General features: G+C 41.6%; 1 protein-coding gene across 2 annotated transcripts in view; it reads left to right on the top strand.

Annotated features, from left to right (window-relative positions):
- Positions 1 to 12681, top strand: part of ncor2 (nuclear receptor corepressor 2) — a 129623-nt gene that overhangs the window by 101938 nt on the left and 15004 nt on the right. For both annotated transcript variants that reach the window (XM_047380685.1, XM_047380684.1), the window contains exons 23-33: positions 922 to 1086; positions 1216 to 1352; positions 1536 to 1632; positions 1730 to 1837; positions 3100 to 3191; positions 7853 to 8003; positions 8114 to 8257; positions 9829 to 9921; positions 10009 to 10226; positions 11923 to 12268; positions 12440 to 12640. In XM_047380685.1, the coding sequence (XP_047236641.1) occupies positions 922 to 1086; positions 1216 to 1352; positions 1536 to 1632; positions 1730 to 1837; positions 3100 to 3191; positions 7853 to 8003; positions 8114 to 8257; positions 9829 to 9921; positions 10009 to 10226; positions 11923 to 12268; positions 12440 to 12640 (1752 nt within the window). The remainder of the gene's footprint in view (positions 1 to 921; positions 1087 to 1215; positions 1353 to 1535; positions 1633 to 1729; positions 1838 to 3099; positions 3192 to 7852; positions 8004 to 8113; positions 8258 to 9828; positions 9922 to 10008; positions 10227 to 11922; positions 12269 to 12439; positions 12641 to 12681) is intronic.

Raw genomic sequence — 12681 nt, 5'->3', positions numbered from 1 at the left:
AAGCTCCCAACTTCTGTGTGACGCCATTCCCAGGTCTGACCTCTAAGACTACTTTAAGGCAGTATAACTGTAGGCTTTATCTGAGCTGATAGTCCCACTAATTACCCAACTAACACCAGCTTGTTATAGTGCAGAACAACAAACAGTTATAAAACTTTGTGTGATAAGCATGTTTATGTGAAATCGAACGCTGAATAAGGCTGTTTTGAATTTTATATTTACAGTATGTATCAAAATCAGAACAGTAAGTACATTTTGGAATCTCGTAATAATTTTCACAGAGGTGTAGATACTTGATACCTTAGATCGGGTTATATATATCGTTTGAAGTTGAGGTGCATGATTCTGTGAAACCGTCGTGTTTTGACTTAATGTTATCATACCACGTGAACTTGATGCCTAAGCACTTTGTGGTGAGACGTTCATGTAGGTTGTGCAGATGTGTTTGCGTGCAAACAGAAAAATGCTAATAGGATGCAGTGCTGCATTTTTCCTTCAAAGCAGCAAAAGCATTGTAACTCTCCTAAACTGATTAGGTTCGCCCACTGCTTCTGTTTCATGATTTCATGTTTTCATCACCTTTAGCACAGTGCGGTTTTCTTACCATCTTGGCTGGTTTTACTATTGCTCTTTAGATGAAAGTTTAGGGTTTTTTATGTATGCCCATCTGATGATTCAGAGTTGAGTCACTGTGGCAGCACAGTAGCATGAAGGGTTATGTTGTCTTTTTTTATGAGTGTCAAAGATTCATTAGACAAACGGATGAAACTGTTCTCAGATAGAAACTGGGTTGCAGCAGCAGTTCACACATATGACAAAGGTGACGGTTTAGTGGCATAAAGCAGGGCTTCTTAGACTAGATGTAGTCCAGCTTCTTGTTTTTATTTTGGTCCTGACTCCCTCCATGTATTGATGTTGCAGAAAAGTCCCAAGCTTTCTCTCCGCATGGTGACGCCAAGAAGCAGGTGCTGGGCCCTGATGACCTGAGAACCTCAAACTTGGGTCGCCCAGTTCTCTCACCGTACTCCATGCCCCCCCGAGACATGGCCAAGATCAGTCACGACCAACACCTGCTCCACTTCAACGGTTGGAAATCTTCTCTGTTTACTTCTATTATTCCTTATGTTTGGAATCATCGTTAACACAGCGGCGGATTTCTACTACAAGAACCACAGCAGAGACTCTGCTCTCAGATTAATGTCTTTTGTCTTCCAGCGTTCCAACAGGTAGGCCACCCTTCGTTCTCCGGTCTGCCGCAGGATAGTGTGCGGTTAGCAGCAGTGAGACCGCTCTCAATGCCAGACCCTCCACCTCTCATTTCCTCTAACAAGCCTGGAGGCTCTATCACACAGGTATATCGCCATGAAGATTAACTCAACCGTTTTATAGTTGATTTGCAGGAAAAAAAATAAGGTGTATATCCCATTCTAATATTTAGAACAAACATTTTTAAAATGATCTGTTAAATGCAGAAGCAGTGATTATGTAATTGATGTATTTTATATTAAAAGGGGATCAAATATGTGTTTGTTCAGGGAACTCCAGTGCAGTTGCACAGTGCAGCCCATGGGATGGATCATACAAAGATGCCCCCCGCAGCAATAGGGTTGTCTTGGATGGAGAAGAAAGCTGGTAAGTAAAACCGCTGATTTATTTATTTATTCAAATATTGTTTTACATGCTATTCTGCGTGTTGACATTGTGATCCAATTGTGTCGACATTACACAGCAGGTCCCTTCCCAGTGGTGAAGCAGGAGCAGTTGTCTCCTCACAGCTCCTCCCAAGCTGACAACTTGTCAAACCCGGGGCCACCTCACGATAGCTCCTCTACGCGTGGTGGGTGCAAGTGCCTCCTTCCATTATTATGCATTCACAGACAACTGATGGGACATGGAACTATGCTAAACTTGTGGTTCGGTGGGGTTGGAACAAATAACATCAGGAAATTGTAGAAAAATGTAAATATTTTTGGTTATGTTTTTGCTTGAGAGGCACCATATATCAGGTTGATGTTGGTCATTTTTGCTTGAACATATCAGTATTGGGACAATATTGATAACCTCCATCTTGTTGCCATTTTGTATATGTTTATTTTTTTTTGGGGGGGGGGATTGGTATTTGTTTGGGGCTGTGATAATGATGCAAGAAGAATAGTTTTTTCTTAACTTTTCTGAAGATGCTCACAACAATCGCCTGATGACTGGAATCTGACATTTTTATGCCGGAGCGCGCCTGATCACTGCGTGGACAGTGATCTGATTTATGTTGTTGTGTGAAGAATACTTAGGGTGTATTCACACCAGGAAAGTCCTTGGGTCCACTTGTGTAGTCCGGACCAAAAGTGGACTTTATGTTTTTCGTTTGGTACGGTTTGCTTTCCCATTGTACTTTTTGCAAGTGAACTAAAGCTTGTAAACAAAGCAATGCAGGTGACGACCACTGCTCCTATTGGACAGAATGACGGAGGCGGGACAGAACACAGACCCGGAAATGGAGGAAAACAACTGTTGCATGCAGCACCTCTGTTCTGCATATTTGTGTCCTTATTACAGCTGAGTAATATCACTGTTAGGGTTAAGAGCAGCTCATTCAGCACAGATTTTGCGACGTTCATTCTCCTCCTGGCTACACTGGCTTGTTAAGTCACATTAAGACACATATGTTTCCTGTATTTGATGTCTCTCTCTGTGTGGCCCGTGCTATGTTTACTGCCCTCATTCTCTCCCTGAGGTTACTTGGGATAAGCTATCTGGAAATGGTCGCAGGCCCGTCTTGCTGGGAGAAGCAAGAGGAGATGCTTATCATGGTTAAGTTTTTGATGTAGAGTAGGCAGCGTATATCCCATTACAAGACTAATGCTACTATGAGAAACAGCATTACAGAAATAACCTAAAGTTTTATCTGTAACGATGCCTTTGTCCCATTTGGTCCAATTTGAGAAGATTCTAGCTTTATGTAATTTAGAATTAGTAACAAACAATAAATAAATACAGACCATTTGCTTCTTACTGTACAATAGTCTTTTTATATAGAGACTCTTTATGCTCTGCTGCCTTTAGCAAACGTTTCTGTTTTAAAATCTTGATCTTCTGTTGCAGCCGTCCAAGGAGGCAGCATCACCAAGGGTCTTCCTGGGACCAGAATACACCCGGAGTCTGCAGTTTCCTACCGAGGGGGCTCCATCACACAGGTGAGCTCAGACCGGCTAAACATATTCATAGGAGAAAAGGAGAATAACAGATCTTTGTGAACGCAGCTGTCATGTGAGCTTCTTTATTCATTTATTGTGACTGAGATATTCTCAGCAATGTTTACAGATAACCCTTTAGAAATGTCTTTTTTTTTTTTTATCCGTCTTTTTGACACTATTTGTTTAACATATTTTTGTGCATAATAGGGTCCCTGCTTTTTTACTGTAGTGATCTCAGGCTCATAGTATAAGGTAAGGATACCACAGTGTTTTAGGTCTGACCCTAGCGCTGAGCTGACAGCAACAAGCCCTGTGTGTGCATTGCAATTATTGTGCTGACAAAACAAGTTTAAGTCGCTTTTTGACCGGCAGCTGGCAGTTCTCTTCCTCTTTTTGAAAACCCGTTAACATTATATAAAAAGCCTCTAAAAAGTGATCTGAAAATGGAGAGTATCTGATGTGCTGTACATTTTATTCTGTTTGCTCCTTTACTCTACATTCAGAGAGCTTCACTGAGGTTAATGCGATTTACAAGAGAATGAGGACCCACAGTCGTCGTGAATTGAAACCAACACTGTAAAACCGTGTTAAGGTTCATGCCACAGACAGGCGGTACTCCCCCACATACTCTGATCATTTACAGTACTTTTCAAAAATCTGATGCAGTCTTTGCCCTCTGAACACACAAGCCGAAGCTGCTGTCCTCAAACGTTACGGCTTTTGTACGTTCAACATTTTTTCCTGTGATGTAAGAGAAGCAGGCGAGAGTTGGTGAGAGGTCAAACGGCAAACCATGTGCGGTGGCTGCTGGATATCTGCTGTGCCGTGACACAGCCACAGCTCTGAATGGATCTGTAGCCATAGCAACGGGTACACGCTGTGCCGCATCTGTTCCCTCTTTTATTTATCTGTGTACTTTAAATGCTGCCTGAACCCAGTCACTGATATGCCCACTCTGCTCTTACATCCAACTGGCACAGCAGAGAAAACAAGTGTTGAGGAGGCTGTTGTCCACTAACATGAAGATGAAAAAATAGGTGGAAAATATGACCTGTTATTTAGCTTGATGTATTGATGGGTGTATGTGTGTATTTGAGGTTTTCTTACTGAGCAAGTGAGGACTGCTTTAGTCATTACTACCTTGTAAATAGGCATCCATCCCCTCTCCCCCTCTTTTGGTAAACACTTCTTGGAAAAGCTGCAGCCAGCAGATTACAAGGCCTCTCCCAGTAACTGCTGTCTCTCCTTTTCACCATCCACTCATGCAATCATCTCTTGACCAATCAGTGTGTGGAGAAATATGACTCATGCTGAGTACAAGTGATGTTATTCAAGGTTTAGGCCATGAATGTTTTGTTCTGCTTTGAAGCGGTTTCACCATTGCTTCATTTAGAAGTAAGGCTTTGCTTCAGAAATGTGTGTTCTCCTTCATGATTGTATTTCTTGTTTGGTTGAAATCAGCTGAATTTTTTTGTTTTATTTTTTACTGCGTAAGAGATCTGCGGCAGGTGGAAAGGAGCTCCTGTACCGATCGTCATAGCAGCAGAGCTGTGGAAGTATATAACTTTTCAGTTATATACTGTCCTGCTTCGTCATTTTGCAAATTTCATAATGTGTCATGTAGACTACAATGTTTAGCAGATGTTTGTGCTGTTTGTAAAGTATGTCAAACAGTTGTTTCTATGGAACGCCAAAGTGCTCTAAATAAATAAATGAAACATTATGAAATAAGTATCTGCATCAATAAATAATAGATAAATATACAGGTCCTTCTCAAAATATTAGCATATTGTGATAAAGTTCATTATTTTCCATAATGTCATGATGAAAATTTAACATTCATATATTTTAGATTCATTGCACACTAACTGAAATATTTCAGGTCTTTTATTGTCTTAATACGGATGATTTTGGCATACAGCTCATGAAAACCCAAAATTCCTATCTCACAAAATTAGCATATAATTAAAAGGGTCTCTAAATGAGCTATGAACCTAATCATCTGAATCAATGAGTTAACTCTAAACACCTGCAAAAGATTCCTGAGGCCTTTAAAACTCCCAACCTGGTTCATCACTCAAAACCACAATCATGGGTAAGACTGCCGACCTGACTGCTGTCCAGAAGGCCACTATTGACACCCTCAAGCAAGAGGGTAAGACACAGAAAGAAATTTCTGAACGAATAGGCTGTTCCCAGAGTGCTGTATCAAGGCACCTCAGTGGGAAGTCTGTGGGAAGGAAAAAGTGTGGCAGAAAACGCTGCACAACGAGAAGAGGTGACCTGGACCCTGAGGAAGATTGTGGAGAAGGGCCGATTCCAGACCTTGGGGGACCTGCGGAAGCAGTGGACTGAGTCTGGAGTAGAAACATCCAGAGCCACCGTGCACAAGCGCGTGCAGGAAATGGGCTACAGGTGCCGCATTCCCCAGGTCAAGCCACCTTTGAACCAGAAACAGCGGCAGAAGCGCCTGACCTGGGCTACAGAGAAGCAGCACTGGACTGTTGCTCAGTGGTCTAAAGTACTTTTTTCGGATGAAAGCAAATTCTGCATGTCATTCGGAAATCAAGGTGCCAGAGTCTGGAGGAAGATTGTGGAGAAGGAAATGCCAAAATGCCAGAAGTCCAGTGTCAAGTACCCACAGTCAGTGATGGTCTGGGGTGCCGTGTCAGCTGCTGGTGTTGGTCCACTGTGTTTTATCAAGGGCAGGGTCAATGCAGCTAGCTATCAGGAGATTTTGGAGCACTTCATGCTTCCATCTGCTTAAAAGCTTTATGGAGATGAAGATTTCATTTTTCAGCACGACCTGGCACCTGCTCACAGTGCCAAAACCACTGGTAAGTGGTTTACTGACCATGGTATCACTGTGATCAATTGGCCTGCCAACTCTCCTGACCTGAACCCCATAGAGAATCTGTGGGATATTGTGAAGAGAACGTTGAGAGACTCAAGACCCAACACTCTGGATGAGCTAAAGGCCGCTATCGAAGCATCCTGGGCCTCCATAAGACCTCAGCAGTGCCACAGGCTGATTGCCTCCATGCCACGCCGCATTGAAGCAGTCATTTCTGCAAAAGGATTCCCGACCAAGTATTGAGTGCATAACTGTACATGATTATTTGAAGGTTGACGTTTTTTGTATTAAAAACACTTTTCTTTTTTTGGTCGGATGAAATATGCTAATTTTGTGAGATAGGAATTTTGGGTTTTCATGAGCTGTATGCCAAAATCATCTGTATTAAGACAATAAAAGACCTGAAATATTTCAGTTAGTGTGCAATGAATCTAAAATATATGAATGTTAAATTTTCTTCATGACATTATAGAAAATAATGAACTTTATCACATTATGCTAATATTTTGAGAAGGACCTGTATAAAGTTACAGTTAAATTGTCAAATAATTGAATGCATAGTAAATTCTCAGTTCATTATTATGAAATATTTTATTTTCCTTTTAAAATCAGCAATATTTATTTATATAATTATGAGAACTTTGGCGTTCCATAGTTTTCCTTCTACGCCTGCCTTTTGCATCAGGATGGAGGTGATGTGTATCCTATTCCTCTTACTTTTAAAGCCTACTCTCATCTCCAGTGATGGATCTAAAGATACACCATTAGAAATTTCTGATCTCTTCCCCTTCAAGAATCATAAGATGTAAAAAAATATATATATTTTTTTCTAGTCTTTTTCCCACAAGAATAATAATTGTTTTATGACATGAAGAGTAGTTGCAGTATAACAGAATTTTCCTATTATTCTGAAAGACTAAATAATTACAAAGCCAATATTTTAAGCTGTGTTTAGTATCTGAAATTAGCTAATTTGCACAATTAGCTTTACTATCATTGCTTAAACCCTAGTATGTGTGTTTCAGCTTAGAGAGTGTAGATCCCCATCTCCCAAGATTTTCAAAAGGCCGGCAACACCAAATCCAACTGTTTCCTAGACCTACAGACATTGAAAGCTCAAAAGGAATAAACATAGTAATTTCTTGTACTCCATTCAGACTTCATGTTATCAGCTTGGAAGTCTCGTTCTCTTGCTCTCTCTGAATGAACCCCAGACATGTCTCAGCATATTGTAGAAAGGTTTCCTTTTCTAACTTCTAACATCTTTGTGCTTCCCTGACTTCATTTTAATAACCTTGCTGATAATAGAAAGCCAACTTTGATTCATCTTCCTTTTGTAACAACTTCCAGACTGAAGAGTGATGTTGTTAGGGTGACCTGTTAGGTCTCACAAATGGTGAGTTCGTTAATCTGGAAAGATAGTATTTTCCAACTGGCCGGTCACCCTTCAGTAAGACTCTACCTTATGGGCTGAAAATATTAATTACATGCAAACTGTCCTGACACTTTTTTTAATGCAACACAAATAGCATTTCAAACAATGCTTTGAGTAATTTGTATTGCACACAGTTTTATTGTGATAACAATATAGTTGCGATATGTTGTGAAGCTGTTACAGAATGCATTTTTTATGTGGTTGGTGCCACACAAAGAAACACGTTTAACAGCAATGAGGCTAAATTAAAGTTTTAATTAAAGTTTGCTGGTTGTTAGGTGGTTATATCTGCATCTGCCTGCTGACTAGTTTGAATTAAACTTCTAGTTAGACTGTGGCAAATTTTATGACTTTCTTGTCTCATTATCCCAGGGGACACCAGCAGATGTGCTGTATAGAGAAACCATAACACGTCTGATCTCAGAGGACAGTTCCAGCCGATCTGAGAGGGAGAGGGATGAGGCACCGGCTAAAGGACAGGTCCTCTACGAGGGCATTAGCGGGCAGATCCTCACATATGACCGTGAGTACATGAGCTCCAACTAACATGGTTGCTGACTTGGCGAGTAGTTTACTAAATGTTGAATTTTTCATGTAAAGACCAGCATCAGTCTGACTAAATGAACATTACAGGGCCGCCATCCCAGACTCCTAAAGAAGATGGCCGAGGTTCAGGTCTGTCTGGAGAAATTATAGGTCTGAAGCGCTCCTATGATGTCATGGAAGGAGGCAGAGGGCTGCCAATGAGAGACTCTTTGTCTGCTGCCAATTGTGAAGGTAAGAAAGGACCCTGCTTACACCTCCATCAAACAGTCATGGGCCAGTATGGGTCTATCATGGGTTTCTTACAAAAAACATATGAGAATTGTATAACATGATCTACAGGGGTTGGACAATGAAACTGAAACACCTGTCATTTTAGTGTGGGAGGTTTCATGGCTAAATTGGACCAGCCTGGTAGCCAGTCTTCATTGATTGCACATTGCACCAGTAAGAGCAGAGTGTGAAGGTTCAATTAGCAGGGTAAGAGCACAGTTTTGCTCAAAATATTAAAATGCACACAACATTATGGGTGACATACCAGAGTTTAAAAGAGGACAAATTGTTGGTGCACGTCTTGCTGGCGCATCTGTGACCAAGACAGCAAGTCTTTGTGATGTATCAAGAGCCACGGTATCCAGGGTAATGTCAGCATACCACCAAGAAGGACGAACCACATCACACAGGATTAACTGTGGACGCAAGAAGAAGCTGTCTGAAAGGGATGTTCGGGTGCTAACCCAGATTGTATCCAAAAAACATAAAACCACGGCTGCCCAAATCACGGCAGAATTAAATGTGCACCTCAACTCTCCTGTTTCCACCAGAACTGTCCGTCGGGAGCTCCACAGGGTCAATATACACGGCTGGGCTGCTATAGCCAAACCTTTGGTCACTCATACCAATGCCAAACATCGGTTTCAATGGTGCAAGGAACGCAAATCTTGGGCTGTGGACAATGTGAAACATGTATTGTTCTCTGATGAGTCCACCTTTACTGTTTTCCCCACATCCGGGAGAGTTACGGTGTGGAGAAGCCCCAAAGAAGCGTACCACCCAGACTGTTGCATGCCCAGAGTGAAGCATGGGGGTGGATCAGTGATGGTTTGGGCTGCCATATCATGGCATTCCCTTGGCCCAATACTTGTGCTAGATGGGCGCGTCACTGCCAAGGACTACCGAACCATTCTTGAGGACCATGTGCATCCAATGGTTCAAACATTGTATCCTGAAGGTGGTGCCGTGTATCAGGATGACAATGCACCAATACACACAGCAAGACTGGTGAAAGATTGGTTTGATGAACATGAAAGTGAAGTTGAACATCTCCCATGGTCTGCACAGTCACCAGATCTAAATATTATTCAGCCACTTTGGGGTGTTTTGGAGGAACGAGTCAGGAAACTTTTTCCTCCACCAGTATCACGTAGTGACCTGGCCACTATCCTGCAAGAAGAATGGCTTAAAATCCCTCTGACCATTGTGCAGGACTTGTAAATGTCATTCCCAAGATGAATTGACGCTGTATTGGCCGCAAAAGGAGGCCCTACACCATACTAATAAATTATTGTGGTCTAAAACCAGGTGTTTCAGTTTCATTGTCCAACCCCTGTAAATGCTTTTATTTAAAACTTTTACATTGCTGATAAAACATATTGATTATTACAGATATTAACTCAAGTCGCTTTGGCACTTTCTTTTGAGTCTGATTCAAAAAAGTCTTTGAACCATTTAAACATTACAATAGGAGGAAAAAAGTGTTTTTAGAACCCAGAGTTTTAAAACCTGTACTTGTGCCTCTATCTCAGGTCTGATCAGTCGTGCCATGCCTTATGACAGAGACAGCCCGCATCACACACCTTACAAGGATGCTCATCATATCCGAGGCTCCATCTCACAAGGTTTGATACAGTAAAAAATTTTTTCAAACATATAACCTATTTAGTTATTTACATGAAAATTGCATTAACATAGCCTTCTAATTTCAGGTATACCTCGCCATCTAGACGCTCAGGACGCCTACATGAGGAGGGAAGCTAAGCAGATAAGGCGAGAGGCCTCCCCACCTCGTGGTGCTAGTTCTCTTTCTGACCCAATGAAGGGCAGAGAGGCCATTGTGCCCACAGTGAAGGAGGCTGGACGCTCAATCCACCTCATTCCAAGAGATGAGCTCAGACAACCTGCCAAGGAGGGCATCATATCACAGGTATGCTCTTGATGGTAAAACACACACGGGTCACTCCACAGTTAAATAGAAATGCACCAGTTGTTTATCTGGAGCCTAGAATCATCTGATTTATCCGCTGGATTGGCTCTATCAGTAATTAGCCTAACCAAAACTCAACATTCCTGATTGATTTATTTACTTAGTACTTAGTACTCCAAATCAACCCCATCCCTCAGGGTTATGAACAAATAATGGCTACTTCTTACTGAGGGAAGAAGTCAAGAATAGTGCAAGAGCTGTAAGAGGAAACTAGATTTAGAGTTGTGTTTCCACTATAGGATAAAGAACCAAATCTGACATTAATGGGTAGAAATCTGCCCCTGTTAAGGGAGGTAGGACTTATTTGATGGACACTGAACTAAAGGTGGAGCTTTGTTGAGGGAGAACAATTCTCACTGACAATATCCCCAGCATTCAGTTTCTGTCGTATCCTCCTTTGCTGGTCATATTTTCCCTTAACTTTAAATCACACATCTGGAGTTCTATATTTTTGTTTGCAAACACAACATTTAAACCCGGCTCATGCTGAATATCACAGCGTTTTGCAGGTTTTATATTCAAATACATTGATAAATGCCACCAACCTTAGTGAAAATATTTAATTGAAAAAATCACAGACTTTCAGATGGTTTCAGCATCTCTACAGTTATGGAGAAAGTAATGCTCTCATCATAGCTATCGTTCCCAGATTTTAAATGATAAGGTTCAAATATGTTCTGCATTTATGTTCTGAGACACAGATGAAAGCGATCGGACCTGTCCAGGGTTGTTGATCATTCACTCACTTGTAGGTTTGAATGGAGCAGACATGCAACTGCTGTATGTGTGTGTTTGTGGTTATTTTTCCTACAAGATCGGTGTTGTTTAAGTTTGGGGTGGCAGTAGGTGGCTTTTAAAGTAGAAAAACTACAAAACAATCTTGGATCATTGCTGTATTAGTTTAATTTCAATGTTTTTAGTCGTATTTGTGACTCCACTGTTGTGGGTGGAGATCTAACTGGAGGAGGGTCTGTTCAGCGGCAGAGAGCATCATCTACACAAACAACCTGTGGTCTAGGCCCTACAATGGAAACACACACAAACAGAACAGACAGGATAGATAAAAGGTTCTGGAGAAAAACATTCAGGAACCCATAGTTGAACTACACCTTAAGGTGAAGTCTTAATGGCCATATATCTGCTGTTCTCTTTGCTGCTGTTAGATATGGCACCACCTGCTTTCTAAAAAGGTGACACATTGAGGTCAAGTGCATTTTATGAGACCCATAATTTGTAACCAGGGAACAAATGCACATATAAATATGAGGTGATGTACAATCATATAGTTTTATTGAATGAATATTATGCTGGTATTTGCCTGTGCCTAATTAAAATAGAGTAAATTAATGACTAACCAATCTAGCAAATTTCACAGTAATTTTCTTCTAAATATGTTGAACACTCGTGATTTATTTAAAAAAGTTTTATTGCAGAGAAAAGGATTATTAGTGTTCTTTGAATTAAAGGGAGGAAACTAATTATCTAACCTGGTCTACATGGGAGTTTTATGCTGACTCCTCTTTCAATTCCTTATCATTCTTTGGATCAGTGCTTTACAAAAATCTGAAATTGGAGCAAACCAAGAAAACTGCAGTTGGTTCTGAGCTCACTGATTTCCTTCTGTGTCCCCCTGCAGGGATCGGCTGTAAAGCAGGATGCCGCTGGTGCTGGGAAACGCCATGATGTCCGCTCCATTATAACCAGTTCACCACGCTCCTATCACAGTCCAACCTCCATTCTGGACATGCGTCCTGACAGAAGTCGATATGAGGAGGGGCCTAAGGGACGGCCCTGTGCAGTGGTCAGTACAGCTAGCCCGATACCCCGCTCTTCTCCGCTCACTCTGGGGTCAGAGCAGGGAAGCAAAGCACATCACAGCCCGATGGGTTATGAGGAAAAAGGTGCGATAAGGACCCCTTACCCTGGACCCTCACATCGTGGATCCCCACTGCCCAGGGAAGCAGGTCAAAGGCAACATGAAGGTGGGTATATCTAACACACACTAATGCAACAATGAATATGTATGACTGTGTACATATTTGGAATAGATTTAAATTGGCACATGTGGCAAATGAGACCATATTGTATTTACATCCCTTACTTTTCACCGTTAGCATAGTTCAAATTCCCAACTCTTTTTTTTTTTGATTCAGGGTCTGGAAAGAATCCCTCCCAGGAGCGTAAAGCCACACCAACTCCCAGAGAGATGAGGGCCACCAAGTCGCCTCTTACTAGTGTTGCAGATCAGCTGGCCTATGAGCGTCTACTCCCCGGCCTGGGAGCTTCAGACATGTATCGCATCCCTTTATCCTTCGATCCTTCAGCACTGCCTCGTGGTATCCCTATTGACCCAGGTACATGCAGACAAAAAATTCTTCTTTTATGACCAAGTTAA

This window comes from Girardinichthys multiradiatus, chromosome 12 (genome assembly GCF_021462225.1).
Source record: "Girardinichthys multiradiatus isolate DD_20200921_A chromosome 12, DD_fGirMul_XY1, whole genome shotgun sequence".
NCBI lineage: Eukaryota > Metazoa > Chordata > Actinopteri > Cyprinodontiformes > Goodeidae > Girardinichthys > Girardinichthys multiradiatus.
Note: the sequence above shows the minus strand (reverse complement) of the source record. Positions and strands in the feature narration are given on the sequence as shown.